Genomic DNA, 25,063 nt, shown 5'->3' on the forward strand with positions numbered 1-25,063 from the left:
GGATTGTATAGGGTCATATTAGGTTTATATATATATTTCTTGCATGCTTGCTTGAGATTCAATGCATTGTTCTCTTGGACATTGGTCTTGGATCCTTCAAAAAGTGAGTGTACATGAGAAAGGGCTTGTGAAAAGATAAGGTGGTAAGACAACGAAGATACTTTCTCGATGTGACATGAGACAAAAGGTGATATCTTTTTATGGTGAGCTTGTGTGAATCCCTCTTCTCAAAGAAAAAGGCATGAGGGGAAGCAAAAGAGTCCATCAAAAAAGCTAAAATAGACTTTAAGTTATCCTTGCATATATAAGAGTGGGAAAACATGAGGTGAGCCAACTTCTAGAATTCAGGTCACCATTGCATCCTTCAAAAAAGTGCAGAGCTCTACATGACACTGGTTAGCTCGATGACGTTATTCTAGAAGTGATAAGAAGAAAGAGGGAAATTTACGCTAAGCCAAAACGCACACTAGTAGAGAATTGACCAAAAAATGCGCATGGAGTGGCTCATGTCACACTACACCATCACACTAGTTGGAATTTTTAGCATAAAATGGCATTTAAGTGGTTATTTTGTGGTACAAATATATGTGGGTTCCACTTTCGATTTGGATCGGGTTAAAGTGGATTCAGGTTTTTCGCAATGATACGGAGAGATTGATATATTTTACGCTCAAAATGGACAATCGGTGAATGAGAAATTGATTCTCAAAGTAGACTCATTTGAGTTGGAAAATGAAGGTGGAAAGGCTTTGTAAAAGCACTTGTCCCACATTAGTTTGGGATGTGGGTTTGCACCACTATATATACAAGAGTTTTTTAAAGGCATGTTGAATTTTATAGCATAGAGGCTCTCTCTCACGCACAGGGGGTGTGCAAATCAAATTCCAAAATGAGCCCGAAAAGGCTTGACTCGTGTACGTCAGCACCTGCGAGCACAAATGTCGCCCGAAAAATTGGCTGGCCTTGCTACAAATGTCGTCCGAAAGTTATGCCAAACTTTCGTAGAGACACTGTCCGAGTAGTGAATCCGAATGGTACTAAGATTAACCACTCGGTTGAGTTGACCAATCGGTTTGACTGAATGGTTGACCACTCATAACCTTCACAAAGTTATGCCAAACTTTCGTAGAGCCACTGTCCGAGTAGTGAATCCGAATGGTACTAAGATTAACCACTCAGTTGAGTTGACCAATCGATTTGACTGAATGGTTGACCAATCATAACCTTCACACAACTATTCGTGGGTACTGCTCGAACCACCATTCGTGGGTACTGCTCAAACTACTCTTCGGAGTACCATTATGGAAGTGTTAATTCTGATTCATAGGAATTAATTTCGAATTAATTCTAATTTATTTTCTAAGAATTAATGGTCGTAACAGTTGTGTTTAACTCTAGATTAAGTTGTCGGTTACGAAGGTTACAAAGCTGAAATTATATCAGTTGTTAATGCTAAGTGTTAGCCCTATTAATTCCCACATCTCTTATATAAGCCTTGGTGTTGGGCAGAATGTTGAAGCTGCTGATTTTGAACTGTCATGCAAGACTCTTTGCAAGTGAGTAAAAAAAAAACATTGCATTTCCTCTTTAAGAAATCATATGTTTGGTTGTCTAAAAAAATCCTCATTCTAAGGATACAAGGCAGTCACTGCTCACTTTCACTACTATATCAACCTCTACAACTAAGGGTTCTGAGGCGGTATTGGGGGAATTAGGGTCTTGGGTTTTTAATCAGGAAGTCATTAGGAGGGCTTTATGTGAGGTGATAATAATTGATGAGCTTCCATTTAGGTTTGTTGAGGGGCAAGGGTTTAAAAGGTTTATTTTGGTTGCTTGCCCTAAATTCGGTATACCTTCTAGGGGAACAATTTCAAGAGATATATACCAGATTTACCAAGATGAAAGATTAAACCTTAAGAAGCTTTTTAGGCATAACACTCAAAGGGTTAGCTTGACTACTAATACCTAGACTTCTGTGCAGATGATTAATTATATGTGCATATATTATTGAACATTTCATATCTTTTGTCCCTATTTCTTCTCACAAAGGGGAGCATGTAGCTAATTAAGGCATTAGAGAGCTGTTTGATTGAGTGGGGAATTAGAAATGTCTTTACTGTCCCTACAGATAATGCATCTTCCAATGATACTGCTATGGGTTTTTATAGAAACAAATCGTTGTCTTGGGGTACAACCTCTATTAGGAGTCAGTACATGCACATGAGGTTCATAGCCCATATTTCGAAATTGGTGGTCCATGATGGGTTAAAATTTGCTGATAGTGCTATTAAGAGGGTTAGGGATACTGTTAGATCGGTCAGGAACTCACTTGCAAGGCTCAAAAATTTCAGAGATCTTGCTGATCTGATTGGGGTGGAAGCAAAATGTGCTTTACAACTAGATGTCCCAACAAGATGGAACAACACCTACATAATGCATAACTCTGTCATATAATACAAGAAGGTGTTTGAGGCATATGAAGAAAATGATGCCTCATTTTCAGCTGATCTAGATGATTATGTTCCTTCTTTTCTTTATTGGTGTTCTGTTGAAAGCTTTGTAATTTTGCTCAAAAGCTTTTATGAGATGACAGTGAGAATATCTTGCTCTCTATATGTCACCTCTAACACTTTCTTTAGTGAGATTTCAAATTTCAGTTGCATGTTGGATGACATGGTTGGAGCTAATGGTTCTAAAATGGTAATTAATAAATTTACATTTTTTGTATTTTTTTAAAAGAGTAAATACCAGCTAAGGTCCCTCGAATTTGGTGGTTTCACCACCTATAGTCCCTAACTTCCTTAATTACCATACGTGGTCCTCCGAGTTGCGAGATCTGACCTGCTATCATCCTCCTGTTAGTTTCTTCCGTCAAAGCAGTCAAAAGTAGGGGTAGAAATGTAATTTGACATCTAAGGTATTGACGGCAACAATAGAAGACCAACAACACCACCATCCATGTCTCTTCTTCTCTTCTCATCCACGTTCGTCCTTCTCCATTTCTCTCTCGGCCGGCAAGCAGAAGATGGGAAGCAGCGGATATAACGACGCTCTCATCTCCTCCGGCGACCTCCGTTCTTCCCGGATCATTATCTTGGACTCCTCCATCGGTTTTGTCCGTCGAGGTTGCGACGGGTGAGAAGTGGTCGTGGAAGGCGACGCCGGACCACCCCTGTATTGGAGAAGAAGGAGTCTGTTGTGACAGGGCTGTCCGTGGTCGACGGTCTCTCAGCAGTGGCAATAGCTCGCGGTTTTGTCGGCGGTAGCTGCTGGGATTGGGGCCCTCGGTCGCGGACAACTGCGGACTCGACAGAATAACAATGGACGCTTATATGTATGTAGCAAATACTCACATGGACTCGGCAGACTCAGGGGAATAATAATGAACACTTCGTTCCATTAGTGTTGTCTAGAATGTTTCAACAACAGAAAGCCAGCAGGTGCAATATCATCTGCAATCCTTATCTGTACGGAGAAGGAGGAGTCGGCGAGAGGCTGTATCGGGTATCTTTTGCCAAGATGAAACTGCTGAGTATATGGGAGTCAGACTAGTCAGCGGGAGCATCTCCATCCTTCTTTTGAAAAGTTTATTTAGTCTGTGTTGTTTTGATAATTCAATCACCAAAGACGATCTCAGTAGTCTGCACTCCCTTCTCCGGCCCTTAGTTAGCTCTTTTGTAGCATTGACAGATTGGCTGCATCTTCCATATTTTCCATATTTTTGTCATGCTCTTGACCATCTGTTCAGGCATATAATGGCGGCGGTGGGATAGTGAGAATTGATCTGGAATTAACCAAAGAAGAGCAGCGCATGTTCTTGATTAAACATTTAAACAAACATATGGTTGGATCATCTCCTTCGAATCTTAGCCTGAAATCCATTAAAAGTTCAAAAATTGTCCACCCACAAAATAATAAAATGATACATACAAGGAAGGGGTGCTCATACCAAACCCATTTTTTGCAACAAATTTGCCCAGATTGAAAATTGATCTCCAAAGCACCGTCCTCCTTTTGAGAAGCTCCAAACTACTCCCCACTTTTCTCCTTTTCTTTGAATCATAATTCTCATCCTTTGCAACAATCTCATCTCCTTTTCCCTCTTCTACTTTATTCTTTACCACCACATTGTCCAGTTTTGCAACAATTGGCTGCAGGGGCGAAGTAAGAGAGTTGAAATCAAACTCAAATCCAAATATAAAAATCAGAATTGCATAATCAAAACAATAATTACGCAGAGCAAAAGATGGAGAGATCCTCCACGCTGTGCTGGAAGCTAAGCTCCACTCAATTTCCACCATACGCACAATCAATTCAAGAAAGAAGGTAGAAGACTGTTTGTAATCTTGTATTAATTTGTTCCGATCCCAATTTGATTCTCATTGGTTGAACAAGAAAGGAGGATTTGAAGAAAATTTATGGGGAATTAAAAAGGGGTGGAGAAAGAACAGGAAACAGAGACGAGGAAGATGAGGCATTATTGCAGCGATGGTGTACCGCAATACCGTTCCTCCGTTGGTGCCGCCGCTGGAATCCGCTGCAATTTCATGGACCGGTGTCATTCCGCACCGTAAAATCCGCAGCGCCGCCTCCTCATTGACTACCACCCCGCACCGTAAAATTCGAAACCAGTTCTAATACTCTCAGCTCAACCCGACGCCGTAGCTTCGATTCTCGAAGGATCCGCTACTTCCCGTCTTCTTCTCGTCGGCTAAGAGAGGAAAGGAGAAGGACGAACGGTGGGTGAGAAGAGAAGATGAGACAGGGATGGTGGTGTTGTTGGTCTTCTACTGTTGCCGCCATTCTGATGGCTCGCCGGGAAGGAAGGTCGTCGCCAGCGGAATAGCACCGGTCCATTGAATTGCAGCAGATTCCGGCGGCGACACCAACGGACGAACAGTACACCACCGTTGCACTCTGAGATAACTTTTCAACTATGATTCACAAAGAGTAAAAAACATTTATATATGCCAAATTACATTTCTACCCTTGCTTTTGACGACTTAGACGGGAAAAACTAACGGCGGGATGATAGCAGGTCAGATCTCGCAACTCGGAGGACCACGTATGGTAATTATGGAAGTTAAGGACTATAGGTGGTGAAACCACCAAACTCGAGGGACCTTGGCTGGTATTTACTCTTTTTTAAAAATAATCTGATTATGTGATTAATCTGATTTCTGATTATGTTTTCCTGTTTGGTATTTCATTGTTTTCTTAGGCAATGGCATCCCAAATGAAAACTAAACTTGAAAAATATTGGAGATCCTGAAAAAATGAATTTCTTGATATTCTTTTCAAATATCTTGGACCCAAGAGATAAATTCGAATATATGTCATACTAGTTTGTCCAACTATATGGAGAACTGAAGGGGGAGCAGTGTTTAGGAAAGGTCCAAGCTGCCATGGTAGAATTGTATGGTGACTATGCAGCCACCTACTCCGTCAATGTGCAACAATCTGAATCATCTTCTGGTAACCAATGAGATGTGCAACTTGTCTAGTCTCATACCACAATTGGTAGACCTTAGTCTACGTTAAAAAGCCAACTCAAAAGACAAAGAATGGAGGCTGGTGGAAGCACTAGAGAAATAGAGCTTCAAGTGTATTTAAGTGAAAAATTATGGAGGAAAGTCCTGACTTTGATATTCTTAGGTGGTGGAAGCTAAATAGTGAGAGATTTCCTACTCTCTCTAAAATGGCAAGGGATGTGCTAGCAGTTCCAATATCCACTGTTGTCTCAGAAAGTGCATTTAGTACTAGTGGAAGGGTATTAGATGCATTTAGGAGTTTCTTAACTCCTAAAATTGTGGAAGCTCTAGTATGTGAACAAGACTGGTTGAGGTTACCAAATCAACCAGTACATATCGATGAAAATATTGATGATGTTGAAAGGCTTGAACAAGGTAACTTAGAGTGTTAGATTAAAACATTCTATTTTTACTTTATTAGTTTTAACTTAGATTCCTTTTTAATTAATTTCCTTTTATTTGCAGAGTTGGACACTGGAAGCACAGGACCTGGGACTGCTGTTTTTTTCCTTCCTACCATTCCTGTAAGGCTGTTATATTTAATTTTTTTATCATTTCAACTTTCAGTCTTTCATTCCAGTTTTCTGTGAAATGTGATATGTGAATGACTGAATTTTCATTTCTGATTCACTGAGGAAAACTGGGACATTGTAGGACAATGGCTTGGCAACAATTAAATTGTTACTACCATTGATTCTTTTCTATCAGCCTATCGGACATCAGGTATAAGTGTATCAGATCATTAAGCTTTAAGCCTTTTGCCTTGATTAATTGAATTAATAATCCATGGGTCTTATAGTAATCTAATCTAGACATCTGGCATATCACTCTCCCTTATTCGCATTTTGTTTTTACTCATTAATAGTGCAATAAATACTAATTCCAGTTGTTGTCAATGGCTATGATGATACTTCCACCATTTGTCTGAAATGGCTTTGAGTTGGTATATTGCTCATTAGTAGGAATGGCAATTGAACGCGTCGCCGACGGGGAAAACGAACCCCCGCCTCGACGGGGACAGGTTCGAGGATTTATTTCAGGGAACCGGGGACGGGGAAAGCATTCCCTGCCCCGACCCCGTCCCCGAACCCCCGGCTAATAATAATAATAATAATAATAATAATAATAATAATAATAATAATATTATTATTATTATTATTATTATTATTATTATATATATATATATATATATATATATATATATATATATATATATATATATATATATATATATATATATATATAACGCGCCGCCGACGGGGAAAACGAACCCCCGCCTCGACGGGGACAAGTTCGAAGATTTATTTCTGGGAACCGGGGACGGGGAAAGCATTCCCTGCCCCGACCCCGTCCCCGAATCCCCGGCTAATAATAATAATAATAATAATAATAATAACTAGTAACTTTTAACGTTTAAGTTGTAACTTTGACAGTTGGACTGACTTGAAACTTGTAACTTTAAATTTGAATGCTAATCTTGACTTGTAACGTGTAACTTTTAAGTTGTAATTTAGACACATTTGGTATTTTAATCATGAAAATTTGTAAATTGTAAGTTGTAACTTGTAAGTTGTAACATTTAGATTACTAAATATGTAAATTTTAAATTAAGTTTATAGTTTTAGTTTTTTTCTTTAAATTTAAATCCGATATTAAAATGACTGAACTCGACATATCAAAATCTAAATGGATTACCTTCTAAAAATAATCAGATAGAATTTAAAAATTACAATCCAAAAATTGAACAGGTGGGCGGTTCTAAAACCCGAACCCGTACGATGCACAATGCTAGTTTTGAAGATAATTTCAACCCATGACAATTTGGGGATTGCTTGTTGCATTCATTATGGAATTGCTGTCTTTACTTGAACTTTTCATTTTGTGGGTATATCCTCTACAAACCCTTACTAGACCATACTCGTCAACTAGGGCAATCTAGGAGTTTAAAGGGCTTGTTGCACGTGCTAAGTGCAATCGTTCATCTTACCAAACTGGTTTGTCTTTTTTTTTTTTTTCTTTCTTTATCTATTTTAGTATTGTGGTTGAAGTTATTACTCATTTTGGGTTTTGCTTGAGTACAAGCAAAGATTTAAGTGTGGGGTATTTGATAAGTGTTCAAATGAACTTATTTCCATTAGTTAATTCATATCAATTTGATCTATTTCTTGTTTAGATTGAGTGAATTTGGTACTTAGTTCTTTATCATTTGGTTTTCAAGTATTGTTAAGCAAGAATGGTAAACATGACAATTCATGACATGCTAGAGTAATTTGGCCATGACTCTATCATAAAAGTCCAATGGAGGTGATAGAGGTGCCAATGGAAAGCTAAAGAAGTCATCTACGACTTTCATGTTGAGCATTTTCAGAGATTCGAGACACCTAACGCCAGAAAATCAAAAGAACTTGATGTGCCCCAAGGACACTGTCATGTGACACCTCAAAAATGTTTTAGTCATATCTCACTCATATGAAGTTCAATCAAGGTTATCTAGGTGTCTATGAAAAGATAAGATAATGAACTACAACTTTCATGTTTTGAGTTTTCCAAGAATCAGAGTGGAACAAGGCCAAAATTTAGGGTGAAGTTCGACTTTCCATATGACACGGACGTGTCACCTGGGCGACACTTTTAGGAAAAAAGGAACACGCCCGAGGACATGGTTGTGTCCCAACTGGAAAGATGTATTTATCGCCAATTTGAGATATTTTGAGGAACTTTTTGACCCGAGGCTTCAAGAACCGTTCGAAGACACTCTTAGGGGCTTCAACCACTCTTGGGAAGATATCTTTTTATCTTGGGGAAGCTTGTAATCAATATTTCTTCACCGATTAAAGGTGTTTTCCTATGTTTTTTATTTCTGTTCATGTTTGCCTCCATGTTTATAGGCTAAACGTTGTAATACTTGGATTTATGGTGAACCCTAGATTGAGACCATGCTCTTTATTGTTTCTTGCTAATTTATATATGTTTGTCCTTTGGTTCAATTGTGTTTCTTTATTGTTCTTGAATCAATAAGTGTCGGCTTAGCTTATTGGATACTTGATTGGGGCATGAACTTTACAATAGAAATATTCTTAGTTAATGTAGATCTAACACAATTGGAAGGAGTGGAATGCAACCCTAGAGGTAGGATGACATCAATCCTCTGTGTTTGCAATCCTTAGGAGATATTTTGATTTAGAAGAGATTCTAATTAATCAACTCAAGATTAGTTGTTAACGCTCTTAAGAAAGATATTAGCAAGTAAGAGGATGTCTCGTGGTCTTAAGCATAATCAATTGTTATTAGCATGTATCTTTTATGGTCAATGATATCCTAAGGGATCTGTTGAAAATAAAGAGTTAGTTTTATCTATAGGGTTGTGTCTGTTTATGAATAGGTGTAAGTTATGGGTAGTTATTTATGGTTATCTATAGGGTTGTGTCTGTTTATGAATAGGTGTAAGTTATGGGTAGTTATTTACGGTTATGTCTTTGTGTATATATATGTATTGTGTTTCTGTATTAGAAACAAGGAAGACTAATATAATTTCAGTCTTATATTCATTTCCTAGTCTTGATTCTTCATATTGCTTCCGCCTAACTGGCGGGTGGTATTATTCTCCACCCGCCAGAGCATTCCATCTTCCAAATTCAACATGGTATCAGAGCCACTTTCCTAGGGCATTTTCCTTACATTTTCTGGCATAAATAGTAGCCCTGAGACTGCCTCTTGAATTCCGACGTATCTATGGTGGTTTGCTTCAAAATCTACAACCACAGTCACTCTCGGAATCGCGCCGACGCGGGAGCCCACCTCCGACGTGATTTTTCGGCGAAATTCTCCAGAAACCTCTGCCCGTACCCCGCAACCCCATCTGCGTGGATTTTGCTGTGGTGTATTTTTCCTTGTGATGTATTCTCCGGTGAAAATTCCAGATTGTTGTTTGCCCTTGGACCTTTTGGTGAAAGTTTGAAGGCTTTTTGGGTTTGTTGTCAAACCTCTTTCCGGGGTGTTTTTGGTATAACCGTATTTGTTTCTTTATATTCGGTATGCCATACTTAGTCCCTAGGGTTTTCATGTTTGGTACCTTGTTTATTTCCGAAAGCTTCTTTTGTTATTCACTTATCCTATAAGAGATATAAACAACAATCATGAGGTTTTCTCGGTATTCATACAACAATCATGTGGGCTCTACTACCTCCCATTTGCTGCTCAGATTGGTTTGCTCTGTCGTTCGTGATGAAGATTGTTGTTGGCAAATCCTAGAGTGCTTATGTTGCTGTGAGGGTGTTCGTGTCAGTTTGTGACAAGCTTCGTCCCTGGTGCCTTCATTCCCAAGGGTTGTTTATAGCATTGTTCCTCCGAAGCCATCCAGCACTGTTATTCTCTAGCTGCTTTTAATCTTCATTTGTAATTTAAAGTAAGGTAGAGTGTATGTTTTAATCCAAGCTTGAAACTTCCAGATGTTCAAGCTTGAGGGGGAGTGTTGAAAATAAAGAGTTAGTTTTATCTATAGGGTTGTGTCTGTTTATGAATAGGTGTAAGTTATGGGTAGTTATTTACGGTTATGTCTTTATGTATATATATGTACTGTGTTTCTGTATTAGAAACAAGGAAGACTAATATAATTTCAGTCTTATATTCATTTCCTAGTCTTGATTCTTCATATTGCTTCCGCCTAACTGGCGGGTGGTATTATTCTCCACCCGCCAGGCCATTCCATCTTCCAAATTCAACAGGATCCATAGATTCAATACCCATTTTCTCATTAGTTGATTCACTCATATTTGCCTGTTTTTATTTATTGCTTTATTCATTTACTTTCACTTTCTCTTAACTCTTTTCCACAATTTCTTTGGGCTACATAATAGAACAACAAATAGTATTAATACTTATAGTCCCTGTGGGATACAACACTCGTTATTCAAACCTCCATACTCAAAATAATAGGTGCAATTGCCTAATCGAATTTGTATAGTTGCAAATCGAGTATCATATGTGTTTATTACTACTCTCATCAAGTTTTTTCTTTACCTGCATCCCACTTTCCCCCTTTTTGGCATTATCATTTATTGTTATCACTGACAAGAACGTTGAGTTTCATGTTCATGCTAACAAAATTTTCCTTTGTTTTTTCATAGCGATTGAGCCGATTGTCAATTGTGAAACTTAGTCATTTTTCGCTATCAAAGAGAGTTTAGCTTGCTTGAAGTTGGGAATTTCCTTTTCCATTGTGTCTTGCCTTGCAAGCAACTTGGTTATTTCATGATTACTAGTATACTTAGTCTTCTAAGCCTCAAGCTGCTTCAATATCCCTCTTAATAAACCACACATATCAACTTCTAAGGCTTCAAACCTCTTATTTCCCAAACTGGGCATAGATTTCCTTAGAGTTGATGACTTATGAAGGTGCTTCCTTATGTCTCCCATTAGTATGGACAGTTCAACCTTGACATCTGCTAAAGAAGTTGATGTGTAAGTGAAGATAGAAGGTATGACCACATCATGAAACTTCTTTAGTGTGTCATACATTTTATTGATGAATTCTCCCTATGTGCGATGTCTTTCAAGAGTGTCTCCATTACTTATTGTCCTTAATCTAGAAGAGTAGAGTGGCTGAAGTTAATGGCACACATAATATCATTAATGTGAAAGTGTAATTCGTCTGCTGATAGAGAATGTGAGCTTGAAGGCACATCTATCGAAGGTATTGGAAGATGATCCAAGTGGACTATGTGCACTTAAGCTCCTGGTAAGCAAGTAAGTTCAATAGAAGTGGTTTGTGGATTTTCTATTAGACACGCATTCCTATCGACTACAGTTCATCTATCCTTGGTGTAACACCCCCTAAAAATATGCTATTTAAAATCCTTAAACATGCAGATAACTAAACCAAACAACAATCACAGCGGAAGACTGAAAGATAGATAGATAGATATAATCTGGAATACGGGGTGCTACGCCACGTTTACCAAAAGGATAAACGCACAGGCAACATCTGCAATGTTTACATCTAAACCCATTATCTCAAAGTTCTATATCTAAGCTGGCACACAGGCCACAAAATGAAAGGGAGAAGCTATACTAGCAAGCACTAGACCGCGCACTCGTCTAGACATCACCTGAAAGAACACAATAAAACATGGGACGACGCCCGGTCAGCGAATAATGCTGGTAACCCACAAATACATGTGAAATATCATACATAGATAAGATATAAGTTGTAAAGCCATTTTCGGAACGAAATACATAAGTATATAAGTCAAAAACCAAGAGTAATAGTCAACACAAGACTCAAACACTCTCAACAAGAACACGGGAACACATCCCAATACTACAAAGAACAACACGACCCACAAGAACAGCTCAAGGCATAATCTATCATCACACAATAGATCAAAACCCGACATGCACAACGCAAAGGAAGTAAGGACACGACACACGGAAACACATGCCTATGTGACTACACACGTCACAAGAAGAGAACACACAACCACGGCTACACAAGCCCTCGTGACATCACTCATCACGAGTTGATATGCCTTCCTTATGCCCTGTTCCAACCTTATGGCTACCCCGAACCTTATATCTAGTTCCAACCTTTACCTCCAGGACCCCTGTACACCAAGTCCAACCTTATTCCTCCGGGAACCGTCGTTCCCCCTCCAACAGTCCCTCCAACAAAACCACCAATTTCATAGTACACGAGGGTACCGATCACACATGGCAACACATGCCTCCCAAGAAATACGTGAACCTTACACAAAGGTCACAACTCCATAATCACGTCATGGCCACCACGAGGACCACTGCAATACCTTGGTGACTAGTGTCCCATACCACTAATCGTGCAATCCAGGTAAAGCCACACACAGACATCACACCTGAACGGGAATCAATCAACGGATCACAACGAAGATATGAAACCATACTCAATCAAGCGATGGGTCACAGCCCAACAACAACAATGATGAATAACACAAGTTATCATCAACCAATAAGAAGGTACAAACAACACACACGCTAGCATTTAAACACCGAACTAGCATGCTCATCAAACGGGTAAACCAAATGTAGTTCCGAAGAACACACAAGACTCATCACGGTTCAACGAAATACAAAGTTGAACACTTAGCACGATTTAAGACACCAAAACCTACATGAATTCCTACCATATAGTTCTAGACATACGAAACATCAAGAAGACACTCAAATAGTTCCACAAAAGAACAACGGGAAGTCAAAAGATCAAATACCGAGTCAAAAGAATCACGAGGAACAAATCCCCGCCATCATCAAAACATGTACCCGCGGTTCCGCCCGCGGGTACAGGCCTCCATTTCCTTTGTACCTCGCGGGTGGGCAGCGGGTTGGACCCTTACCCGCCGTTCCGCCCGCGGGTACACACCTGTACCAAAACAATCCCTTCGAGGATTTTCATCTCCAAACTCAAATTCAAGTCCAAAACATGCCAAATCTCACCAAATACAACAAAGTGACTTGAATCAAAGGAATAGCCAAGCAATGGCATACAAGAACCCTAAACACAAGCTCTAGATATGCATTTTCACAAGATCATGCATCTACACTCACATTTCATAGCAAAACACATGTAGAATCCAAGAAATATTCATATAGGCAAGCAAAATAGATTTTGTAGAGCATGGGTTACCTCTTGTAGACTAAAGACTTCACTTTACACCTCAACAAGCTCCTCACTAGGCTCACCTTCCAAACCCACTTCAAGAACATACCAAAAGATCATAAAGATCCTATCTTTAAGAAAAGGCACCTTAGATAAACCTAAAAACACAAGATGAACTCAGATATTACCACCCTAGATGCCCAAATATATGAAAGGTTGAATCTTGGAAGCAACTCTTGAAGTTTTGGCAAGGCTCCAACTTGGCTTGGAAGAAAAGCTACTCACCTTTTTAGAGAGAAGGTGGAGCTAGATTTTTAGAAAGTGTAAGGAAAGAATGAAGGTGGTCTACTAGGTTAGGTTACAATACTAACACCAAGTGAAAGGTCAAGAATATCCTTACTAACATAAGGAAGTGTAAGGAACAAGGGAACTCCTTACAAAGCTCAAGGTACAACTTTGACTTTTGGGTTGACTAGTCAATTACTAGTCCCCAACTAATAAATTTCAGGAATTTAAGGAATTAAATTACAAATTGAAATAGGATTAATTACTTAATTAATCCATTAATTGAATTTGGATTTCGGGGTGTCATAGTTGGAGTCTCAAGAGTTGACAATTGATCCTCTGTGGAGAAGTTTACTAATGGATCAGTTGGAGTTGATGTCACCTCCACAAGATTTATGACCGGTGCAAGATCAATTACTTCCTCCATAGCATTTGCTAATCAAGGGTCTACTACATCTCCCTTATTTGGCATATGATGGTCTACCAATAGACTTGTTGATAGCTCATTGCCTCATTATCAAGCTCTTCTATGAAGCCTTTTACAATGGTATGCTAAAGTATTTCCTTGATAGTTTCCTTAGATTTTACCTTAAATTCATAGGTAAGATCTTCTGCATATTCTTCTTCAATCTCCCGGAAAGGTGCATCTTGATCCTTTGAAGCAAGAACATCAGTTGTCAAAAGAGACTGAGAAAACTTGATCTATGAAAGTGTTTGAAGCTAAATATTTTTCTGATAACGCAACCACCTCCTTAGGTTTTATTGATGATGATGAAAACACTGTTGTTTCCTCCACAACTTCTACTGATAGAGGATCTATTAAACCTTCCTTAGTTAATAGAAGTTGGCAAGGCAATAGTGTTGTTTATGGGAGTCCACACACTATATCCTTTTCTAGGCTCAATGGCCTATTTTGCCGACTCCTAATCACTTAACCCACTGTAGGAGACTTTTATTAGATATTTTACTACATCTAATAGCTCAAGATCTTCGCTCGAAGGTTATAGGTATGAATTCTTCTTCAATGAACTCTTCTCAATCTCCACGAGTTTCTCCCTCACTTGCGAGGGTAGCAAGAGCTAGGCCAGGAACATACTCTGCGTCCAAATCAAACCTAGTTCGATTTGCAAGTGCCTCTAGTGTAGTGTCTATTGCACTCACACCTTTTATGGCTTTCTCAATAATTGATGCGATTATGGCCTCAAGGACAAATGAAGGATCTGTTGATTGTCATTCATTAGCCAATATAGCTATAATTGTGATCTTACCAACCACATATGATGTATCCCCTAGTAGTGATAGATTTGGTAGGGCAACATTTGATGTTGGTACTTGAATGCAGTATATTTGGCAAACAAATAATTATTCGGAGTATCGGGTTATAGATCCACAGGGAAGTAGGCGTATTAAGCACTAGCTATTAATTTATTCTTATGAAACTAATCCTAACGAAAGACATGGATGGTTGATTAAAATAATTAAAGGAAAACAAAGTTTGCAAGTTTGTGAAAACAATAAGAAGATGATGAGATTCCTAGGATTCAAGTATTTAATCACCTAGTGCCAATCTGATGTGCAATATTAAATCTGGGTTTAAACAAGTGTGAGAATGCAACAAGGGAAAGAGTTACTCATGTAATCTCTAACTTAAATCAAGTGACTATTCACCCCCGCTCGACAATGTAAGAACAAGCATTCAAAGTAAACTCCTAACTATTACCATCTCCCGATGTGCAATAATCAAGAATTAATTCCTTAACCAATATGCCATCCCCCAATGTGCAACAGTTAAGTGCAACAGTTAAGTGCAATTGTGTGTGCCCTAAATTATGCCTAACTCCCGTTATGACACAAAATAAAAAAAAAAAGAAAAATAATAATAATAATAATAATAATAATAATAATAATAATAATAATAATAATAATAATAATAATAATAATAATAATAATAATAATAATAATAATAATAAAAGATATGAAACAAGTAACTATGGCCACTAATTACAAGCATACATAAATCACAATTGCAACACAAGTATAAAACTCAAATATTAATATATTAAAGAATCTGAGAGCATAGGCACATAGGTTCATAAACACTTTTTACCCAAGAGTCTCTAAGAAAATTTAGCCACACATGGCTAATATGCAATACATGGAAATAATAAAGAATTTGCAAGTAATCAAAAAGAGTACAAGAATGAACCAAGTGATTTTCCCAAATCTCCCTAGCTTTCTTCTTGCTTCCCAAGACAACTTGCAGCTCTTAATTCTCTTTTTTCTTATCTCCAAAACTCAGCATGAATGCTCTAGGGTTGAGGGAAAGTGGGCTTTTATAGTTGAAGCTCAATAGGAATAGATTAGGAAATTTTCACACAACTTTCCAAAATCTCGCCCAGTGACGTAGGTCCGGTTTTCAGGCTTATTTTAACCCTTTTCCCTTCTGATATAGGCTTTGATGTCTTCATAAAAGTTGTATCCCTTTGAGTATTCTTTCCAATGGCACAAGAATCACTTCATTTGGATATTCCTAGGCTGAGATAAGGTCTAAAACCAAACTGTCGCCAATCTGTGTGAGAATTTTTACTTCTTACTCTTTCAGAAAGTGATGAAACTTCACTGGAAATTTTCGACGCGTCGAGTTTTTTTCTAAGTCGTAGGTTTTAGACCTTTGAGTCTTCTTTCCAATGGCGCAATAATCACCTGAATCAGACATTCCTAGAGTGAGATATGATCAAAATACTAAGGTGTCGCCAAATTCAGCGGGAATTACAACTCTTTGGTCTTTTGCTCCACTTTTCCCTTGTTTTGTTCTTGCGATCAAATTCATTGAAAGTACCACTCTTTGACTCTCTTTGAAGTATTTTAGCCACCTCCTTAGCTTCACCTTGACTTTGTTTTGGCTCCAAACTCGTCCTAAAACTTCCCTTGCTTTTGCAATTGATTTACAATGGTTCTAAAATACTAACAAACACCGTAAAACATTCAAATCAAGTGTAAAATCATGTCTTAATGAGAAAACAAGGGAATGTTCATTTAAAGTAACATTTTCATGAACTTAAACCCCACAAATAGATTCAAACCAATACTAGAAACATGTACAATTAGGCTCACATCAATACTGCTAGTGATATTTCTTCTACTGTTGGCACAACTTGTAGATCCACTGGTGCAACACTTTGAATTGGACCTACTACAATAAGCATTGCAATGGTAGATGGAAGGATTGGCTGTAGGAGAGAATCTACTATATCAACATCCTTCTCCTCACAAGTCTTCCTCCTCTTTGTCAAATTTAGGGTGAGTTTTCTTCCTCCACTTAGTCTAGTTGGTAATTTGGTATAGGTCTCTCTTGCTAGTTGTTTGCTAACCTTATTTTTCTACTTCCTCTGGCCTTGGCCACGTTTCAATCCTTCCTTGTTAGTGGATACAAGCTTATCTCCATCATATTCTTTCTTTTGCTCACCACCCTTATATTTGTTGGACTTCTTTAGAAACTTCTTCAAATTTGGTTCTAAGTCGTTTTCTCCTCCTTTAGTAGTAGATGTAATTACATAAAAAGGAGTATTTGGTGTGCCATTGTCATTTGTTTGTTTAGATGTTTAGAAGCCACAACAACCTCAACTTCTTTGTTATTCTTCTTTTTCTAAGGTTGCTATGAGTTAAGTATTAGCCGTGAGCATGTATTGGGATTATTAAAGGATCTTCTTGTGCTTTTAATTGAAGGCCTTTCAAAGCTAAGATATGACTTAACAGAATTCCAAAGGTAGGCTTCATTTGGAATTCGCTAGACTGAGTGTTGAACTTCCCTATCACCTCTTTCAAATGCTTGAAAAGAACCAAATCCCAGTTGGCCTTCACCTTTTTGGTGATGATTTCCGTGATCCTAGCCTTTGTGATGGTGAGGGTTTCAAGAGCTCTAGTCCCACCCCCACCCCTGTGACACCCCAAAAATCCGCATTCAATCCATGGATTAATTGAGTAACCTATTTTATATGAGGAATTAATTCCTAAAATCCTGATTTTTAATACTCAAGGACTAATATTTGACTAGTCAACCTTAAAGATGTGTTGTACCTTGAGCTTTGAGGGGAGTTCCCTTGTTCCTTACACTTCCTAAGGGTTAGTAAGGGTATTCTTGACTTTTCACCAAGAGTTAGTATTGTAACCTAACCTAGAAGACTTCTTCATTTCATTCCATACATTTCCTAGAAATTAGCTCTACCTTCTCTCTAGAAAAGAGGTGTAGCTTATTCTCCAAGCCAAGTTGATACCGTTGTCAAGATTCCAAGATTCAACCTTTCACCTATTTGGGCATCTAGGAGGGTAAGATCTAAGTTCATCTTGTGTTTTTGGTTCCATCTTAGTAGTCTTTTTCTTAAATGTAGGATCTTTATGATCTTTTGGTTTGATCTTGAAGTGGGTTTGGAAAGTAAGCCTTGTGGAGAGCTTGTTGTGGTGTAAAGTGAAGTCTTTTGGTCTTCAAGAGGTAACCCATGCTCTACAAAACCTATTTTGCTTACCTATATGTGACTTCTTGGATTCTACATGTGTTTTGCTATGAAATGTGAGGGTTTATGCATTTGTCTTGTGATATTGCATATCTAGAGCTTGTGTTTAGGGTTCCTTTGTGCCATTGCTTGGCATTTTCCATGATTCAAGTCATTTTGTTGTGTTGGGTGAGATTTGGCATGTTTTGGACTTGAATTTGTGTTTGGAGAAGAAAATCCCCGAAGGGATTTGTTGTGGAACAGGAATGTTCCCGCGGGCGGAACGGCGGGCGGGGCACCACCCGCCGGCCTACCCGCGGGTACAATGCCCTGTGGGAATGTGTTCCCGCGGGCGGAACCACGGGTGGGGCACTACCCGTGGGTCCACCCGCGGGTACACGAGTGGAGTTGTCTAGGATTTGTTCCCCGTGATCTGTTTGACTCGGTATTTGGTCTTTTGGCTTCCCGTTGTTCTTTTGCGGAACTATTTGAGTGCCTTCTTGATTTTTCGTATGTCTAGAACTATATGGTAGGTATCCATGTAGGACTTTGGTGTCTTGAATCGTGCTAAGTGTTCAACATTGTGTTTCGTTGGACCAAGAGGTGTCTTGTGTGTTCCTCGGAACTATCTTGAGTTTCTCCGTTGTTAAGCATGCTAGTTTATTGTCTTAATGCTAGCGTGTGTCGTTTGTACCTTCCGTTTGGTTGATGATAACTTGTGTTATTCATCGTTGTTGTTGTTGGGTTGTGACCCGTTCCTTGATTGAGTATGTTTCATACCTTTGTTGTGATCCGTATTTTGACTCTTGTTGAGTTGTGGTGCGTGTGTGGCTTTACCTGGATTGCACGATTAGTGGTATGGGACGCTAGTCACCAAGGTATTGCAGCGGTCCCCGTGGTGGCCGTGACGTGATTATGGAGTTGTGGCCTTTGTGTAAGGTTCACGTGATTGGGGGATAACATGTGTTATCCGGGCATGTGTTGCCGTGTACGGTACCTTGTGTACTATGAATTGGTGGTCTCGTTGGTGGTCGTTGGTGGGGGACGACGGTCCCGGGGGAATAAGGTTGGACTAAGAAGTACAGGGGTCCTGGAGGTAATGGTTGGAAGAAGATATAAGGTTGGGGGTAGCCATAAGGTTGGAACATGGCGATAAGGAAGGCATACCAACTCGTGATGGGTGATGTTGCGAGGGCTTGTAAAGCCGGCGTTGTGTGTTCTTCTCTTGTGACGTGTGTAGTCACGGAGGCATGTGTTTCCATTGGGTGAGTCTTTATCCTTCGCGTTATAGTTAGCCTTTGTGGTTTGGAATGTGTTCCCGTGTTATCTTTCAGAGTGATGAGTCTTGTGTTGACTGTTGATCTTGGTTTTGACTTATATATATATATATATATATATATATATATATATATATATATATATATATATATATATATATATATATAATCCGTTTCAAAAATGGTTTTACACCTTATATCTATCTATGTATGATATTTCACATGTATTGGTGGGTTACCAGCATTTATCGCTGACCGGGCGTCGTCCCAATGTTTATCTTTGTATCTTTCAGGTGATGTTTAGACGAGCGCGATGTCTAGTGCCTGGTAGCTTAGTACCCTCATCCTTGTTTTGTCGCATGTGTGCCCATGTAGCTTTAGACTGATGCTTTTGGGATAGATGTATACACTTGCATATTGTTTGCCGTAGCGTTTACCGTATTTGGTAGACGTGGCGTAACACCCCGTTCGGATTTCTTTTATCCAGTTTTCATTTTTATCTTCCGTTGTGCTAGTTTTGTTGTTTAATCTGCATGTGTTAAGGCTTTTATATTGGTCTTGTTTGGGGGGGGTGTTACAGTTGGTATCAGAGCCATGGTTTAGAGCCTAGGAAGAGTTCAGTCTAGACTTTCTAAGTGGTTAAGTGTGTTATGAGACCTCTATGCGACCTTAAGAAGCTAAGTGATTAGGCTTAGGACTCTAGGTTGCGCGGTGAGCTGTGTGTTGCTTTCTATCTTGCTTGTTTGCTCTCTTTTTGTAACCTAGTTATTGTGGTAGAAGTTTGCGATGCCTCCTCGTCCCCGCGCTCGCACCCCGGAGACCCCGACCAACGAGCAGCTCGCTCAGAATCTCCATCAGCTGACGCAGACGATGCAGACGCTCAGTGAAGCCTTGCTGAACAACAATCAAGCTGTGCCGCCTCCTCCCCCTGCTGGGCATCGCGATGTAGGTCGTTTGGTGTCAGGGCATCGGCCGCAAACCTTCGCCGGAGAAGAAGATCCGGTAGTCTTGGAAGAGTGGCTACGGGTGTTTGATAAGATCTTCATCGTTGTGGGTTTCCCTGAAGAGAGAAGAGTAGAACTGGCAACGTTCTACTTCTGCCAAGAAGCTGATCTGTGGTGGGTCCACGAAGGTCCGACCTTTCATGAAGAGCCTGGGTTTGATTGGACCGCACTCAAGGACAGAATGCGCGAGAGGTTCTACCCAGCGCATGTGCGAGCCGCCATGTTTGATGAGTTCCTCCATCTGCAGCAAGGATCCTTATCTGTGGTCGAATACCACAAGAAGTTCTTAGAGTTGGCGCGCTTCGCGAGGATGCTTGTGCCTACGGAGCTTGCTAAGGTTGAGCGTTTCATTGCCGGTCTGAATTATGAGGCACGAAAAGCGTTGACGGTGAGTAGGCCCAGCTCCCTTAAGGATGCGTACCTGAGTGCCGCGGATCTGTATCGTGTTCAGCAGCTTCAGAAAGGATCGTTTGAGCTAGCTAGGAAGAGGGTTGAGAGCGGAGGTTCTTCCACCTTCAAGAAGCCCCGATCAAGTTTTCAAGTCAAGGCCGTGTCGTCTTCTTCTCAAGGACCTATCAGAGTGGAGCATAGGGATCAAGCTAAGTCGGTTGTTTGTCGAAGATGTGGGAAGGTGCACGCAGGCCAAGATTGTTTTGGCCAGGCGTTTAGATGTTTCCGATGCGGGGATCGTGGTCACAAAGTCGCGGAGTGTCCCCAGCTTGCCGGTCAGAGAGCGTTGCCGCCACCCCCGAGAGCCGGAGGAGCACCGGGAGGGGGTTCAGATCACGGAGCTATTGGAGCTAGGCCACCTGGAAGAGTTTTTGTGATGGCGCGTTCTCAGGCTGAGTCGGAGGGCTTGATGGAGGATGAAGTGGCAGGTAACCCCTTCTTCTAGCCTATCCTTGTTTCTTTTCCAAAATCATCTTGTTCGTTGTGTCATGAGTGTTACCTTGTGTTTCGTAGTTGTCTTTTGCTTGGCAATCTTTGGTATGCCTTTCTTTGATAGCAATTCTTTTGAGGCTTAGTGTAGACTCTTCTTGCTAAGTGATTCCTTTAGTTGGTATATAAGCTTCGTTGAGAAATTAGCAATCCATTCTTGTCCTGTTTTGTGATTTTGGGTCAATTCTACAATCTTTATGCTTGGTTGTTCTTACAACAATTCCTTATGAGCTTCCTAAATTTTTCAAGTATTCTTTGAATTGGGAAATAGCAAAATTCATACCAAAAATCTTCCCTTGTGTAGCTTAAAAGCCAAGCCTAATACTTAATCGTAACCTTTGAGTTTTAAACCCGAGCCTAATCTTTGTCAACCTAACCTCTAAACCACTTAAGCCAATTGTCTTTTTTGAAACTTAACCAATTTTAATTCCATTTAAACCACAAATTCCCACCTTACCCAAAATCCCCAAATTAAATCATCTTTTCCCCAATTTCTCCCAAATCCCTAAATTTCTCAAACCTTCTTCCCTCTTCTTCTTTCCCACCCGTGTGTAGCCGAGCACGCCACCCCCCGTAGCTTCACCTGCAACCCACCACCCCCACCTACCCGTCGTCGAGCCACCGCCCTTCGCCGCCGTTCGCCGTCGCTGTTCGCCGGAAGCCGTCGTGTCGCCGCCGCCGGAGCTGTGCCGCCGAGAGTGAGAAGCCGAGCGAGAGAGAGAGAGAGAGAAGAGAAAGAGGAGAAGCCTTGGGTCCTTTTTGTTGAGCTCTGGATCATCTTCAATCATGCCTAGAAGGTCAAGTTTGGCAAGAAAAGCGGAATGGGTGGATACCCATTACCTCGTCCTTGAAGGTAAAGCTTTTGATTCGGAATCTTTTCCTAGCTCTTTGTTGGATATGCTTAGGTATCAAGGTTTTTTGGATGGATTTCTCGCCATAAGGGCCGAGACTTACCCGAGTTTGGTGAAAGAGTTTTATCGTCACATGGTTGTGACAAAGGAGGGTGATAAGTTGGAGATCACCTCTAAGGTGAGAGGTGTGAAGGTTGTGTTATCTGAAAAGAGGTTGGCTCAGTTGTTGAGTTTGTCTGCTACCGGAGTGGCTCAGTACAGTGGTCATTCTTGGATTAGTACCGATACCATGGGGTACCGTGACTATTTGAGCTATCTGTTGGGCCGTACGAGTGGTTTCACTCAAGCCTCTAGGCCAGAGAAGAAGTGGTTGTCTGCGGAGCAAAGGATTTTGGTTATGTTGGTGTCGGATTGTTTGTTGCCTAATAACAACAAGAGCAGTTTGTTGGGTAAGTTGGAGTGCACCTTTGCCTTTTGCCTCAAGAACATGGTTAAGTTCAACCTGCCTGCTTTGATGATGCAACACATGGTGTTTTGCCGGGATCACAATCGGAAGAGCTTGCCATATGGGATGGTGCTGAGTTAGATCTTGGTTAAGAAAGGTGTTAGTGTGGACGGTTGCCTCCCGAAGGCCGTGGGAAAGATGGTGTTGGATACCACCAATCTCCGGAGTTATAAGCTGTTTCGGTTGGATGATGGTGAGTACATCACGCTTGAAGAGGTTGCAAGGAAAGCACCTGATGAGCGGGCGGAGCTAGCTGCTGAGCTTGGAATCCATGCCGGGAAGTTGAGCCTCGCAGTCCAGAGTTTGGGCGGTGACGAAGAAGCTGAGGAGGAAGCAGACCAAGAGGAGGAAGTAGGAGCACCGGAGGCCGCCGAAGCTGAAGAAAGTGATTCGGACAATGAGGACAGCCAGAGAAGGAAGGAAGCTCGCACGAAGAGGGAGCATGACGTCTTGGCGCATGAGGAGCGCGTTGCCACCTTGCTTCGTCAGCAGAACAGCATGATCGCCGAAGACTTTGCGTTTATGAAGGCGCAGTTCGTCGCAGTGCATCAGAGGCTGGACCAGATTGAAGCCAGTTCTAGCCGCAGAGACGAAGACGAAGAGGAGTCTGAAGAGGCCAAGGAGTCGGAGAGTGAGGAGTTTTAGCTTGTGTTGCGGTAATCCCGTTTGCCTTTTTCCTTGTTGTTTCCCTCTTAGCCGTTGTTAGCTTGGTGATAGGTTGTTGTTTGCTTTGTGTGCTTGCTTGCTTTTGTTTGTGCCTTGTTGTTTAGCTAGCTTGATAGTTGGTGTTTGGAGTTAGAAGTTTAGTTCTTGGTTGTTGTCTAGAAGTTGGTGGTTTTGATGAGGCTAGAGTTCTTGATGCTCAATCTATCTGTTTGTTAACCTCTTGCCAATCTTTGAATTTGAAATGCCTTCTTTCTTGCTTTGGAATACTTCTTTGCTTTGGAATCCTTGTGAGTTCTTTTGGAGTTTTTGAACAAAAGAGTTATTCTTGAACTTCTTGTCACAATGTCGTTTCCTTTCACCGTTTGCTTTTAATTCGTCGTACCCAAGCTTCGGGGACGAAGCTTCTTTGAAGGGGGAGAGGATGTGACACCCCAAAAATCCACATTCAATCCATGGATTAATTGAGTAATTAATCCTATTTTATTTGAGGAATTAATTCCTAAAATCCTGATTTTTAATACTCAAGGACTAGTATTTGACTAGTCAACCTTAAAGTTGTGTTGTACCTTGAGCTTTGAAGGGAGTTCCCTTGTTCCTTACACTTCCTAAGGGTTAGTAAGGGTATTCTTGACTTTTCACCAAGAGTTAGTATTGTAACCTAACCTAGAAGACTTCTTCATTTCATTCCATACATTTCCTAGAAATTAGCTCTACCTTCTCTCTAGAAAAGAGGTGTAACTTATTCTCGAAGCCAAGTTGAGACCCTTGTCAAGATTCCAAGATTTGCTTCCAAGATTCAACCTTTCACCTATTTGGGCATCTAGGAGGGTAAGATCTAAGTTCATCTTGTGTTTTTGGTTCCATCTTAGTTGTCTTTTTCTTAAAGGTAGGATCTTTATGATCTTTTGGTTTGATCTTGAAGTGGGTTTGGAAAGTAAGCCTTGTGGAGAGCTTGTTGTGGTGTAAAGTGAAGTCTTTTGGTCTTCAAGAGGTAACCCATGCTCTACAAAACCTATTTTGCTTACCTATATGTGATTTCTTGGATTCTACATGTGTTTTGCTATGAAATGTGAGGGTTTATGCATTTGTCTATTGATATTGCATATCTAGAGCTTGTGTTTAGGGTTCCTTTGTGCCATTGCTTGGCATTTTCCATGATTCAAGTCATTTTGTTGTGTTGGGTGAGATTTGGCATGTTTTGGACTTGAATTTGTGTTTGGAGAAGAAAATCCCCGAAGGGATTTGTTGTGGAACAGGAATGTTCCCGCGGGCGGAACGGCGGGCGGGGCACCACCCGCCGGCCTACCCGCGGGTACAATGCCCTGTGGGAATGTGTTCCCGCGGGCGGAACCACGGGTGGGGCACTACCCGTGGGTCCACCCGCGGGTACACGAGTGGAGTTGTCCGGGATTTGTTCCCCGTGATCCGTTTGACTCGGTATTTAGTCTTTTGGCTTCCCGTTGTTCTTTTGCGGAACTATTTGAGTGTCTTCTTGATGTTTCGTATGTCTAGAACTATATGGTAGGTATCCATGTAGGACTTTGGTGTCTTGAATCGTGCTAAGTGTTCAACATTGTGTTTCGTTGGACCAAGAGGTGTCTTGTGTGTTCCTCGGAACTATCTTGAGTTTCTCCGTTGTTAAGCATGCTAGTTTATTGTCTTAATGCTAGCGTGTGTGTGGTTTGTACCTTCCGTTTGGTTGATGATAACTTGTGTTATTCATCGTTGGTGTTATTGGGTTGTGACCCGTTCCTTGATTGAGTATGTTTCATACCTTCGTTGTGATCCGTTGTTTGACTCTTGTTGAGTTGTGGTGCGTGTGTGGCTTTACCTGGATTGCACGATTAGTGGTATGGGACGCTAGTCACCAAGGTATTGCAGCGGT

At 40.6% G+C, this 25,063-nt stretch overlaps 1 protein-coding gene and 1 long non-coding RNA gene across 2 annotated transcripts; both read left to right on the forward strand.

The window, feature by feature from the left end:
* The first annotated feature begins 5,157 nt into the window (after positions 1 to 5,157).
* LOC109159952 (zinc finger BED domain-containing protein RICESLEEPER 2-like) lies at positions 5,158 to 6,128 on the forward strand. Its single transcript, XM_019308097.1, has 3 exons — positions 5,158 to 5,906; positions 5,997 to 6,055; positions 6,099 to 6,128. The coding sequence occupies exons 1-3, from the start codon at positions 5,624 to 5,626 to the stop codon at positions 6,126 to 6,128; spliced, it is 372 nt and encodes a 123-aa protein (XP_019163642.1). The 5' UTR covers positions 5,158 to 5,623.
* A 133-nt stretch (positions 6,129 to 6,261) lies between these two features.
* Positions 6,262 to 23,962, forward strand: LOC109155734. The gene is made up of 3 exons (XR_002049925.1): positions 6,262 to 6,489; positions 22,395 to 22,406; positions 23,952 to 23,962. It is a non-coding gene; the product is annotated as an uncharacterized LOC109155734 (long non-coding RNA).
* Positions 23,963 to 25,063: the final 1,101 nt, after the last annotated feature.

This window comes from Ipomoea nil, unplaced genomic scaffold (assembly GCF_001879475.1).
Source record: "Ipomoea nil cultivar Tokyo-kokei standard unplaced genomic scaffold, Asagao_1.1 scaffold0117, whole genome shotgun sequence".
NCBI classification, from domain to species: domain Eukaryota; kingdom Viridiplantae; phylum Streptophyta; class Magnoliopsida; order Solanales; family Convolvulaceae; genus Ipomoea; species Ipomoea nil.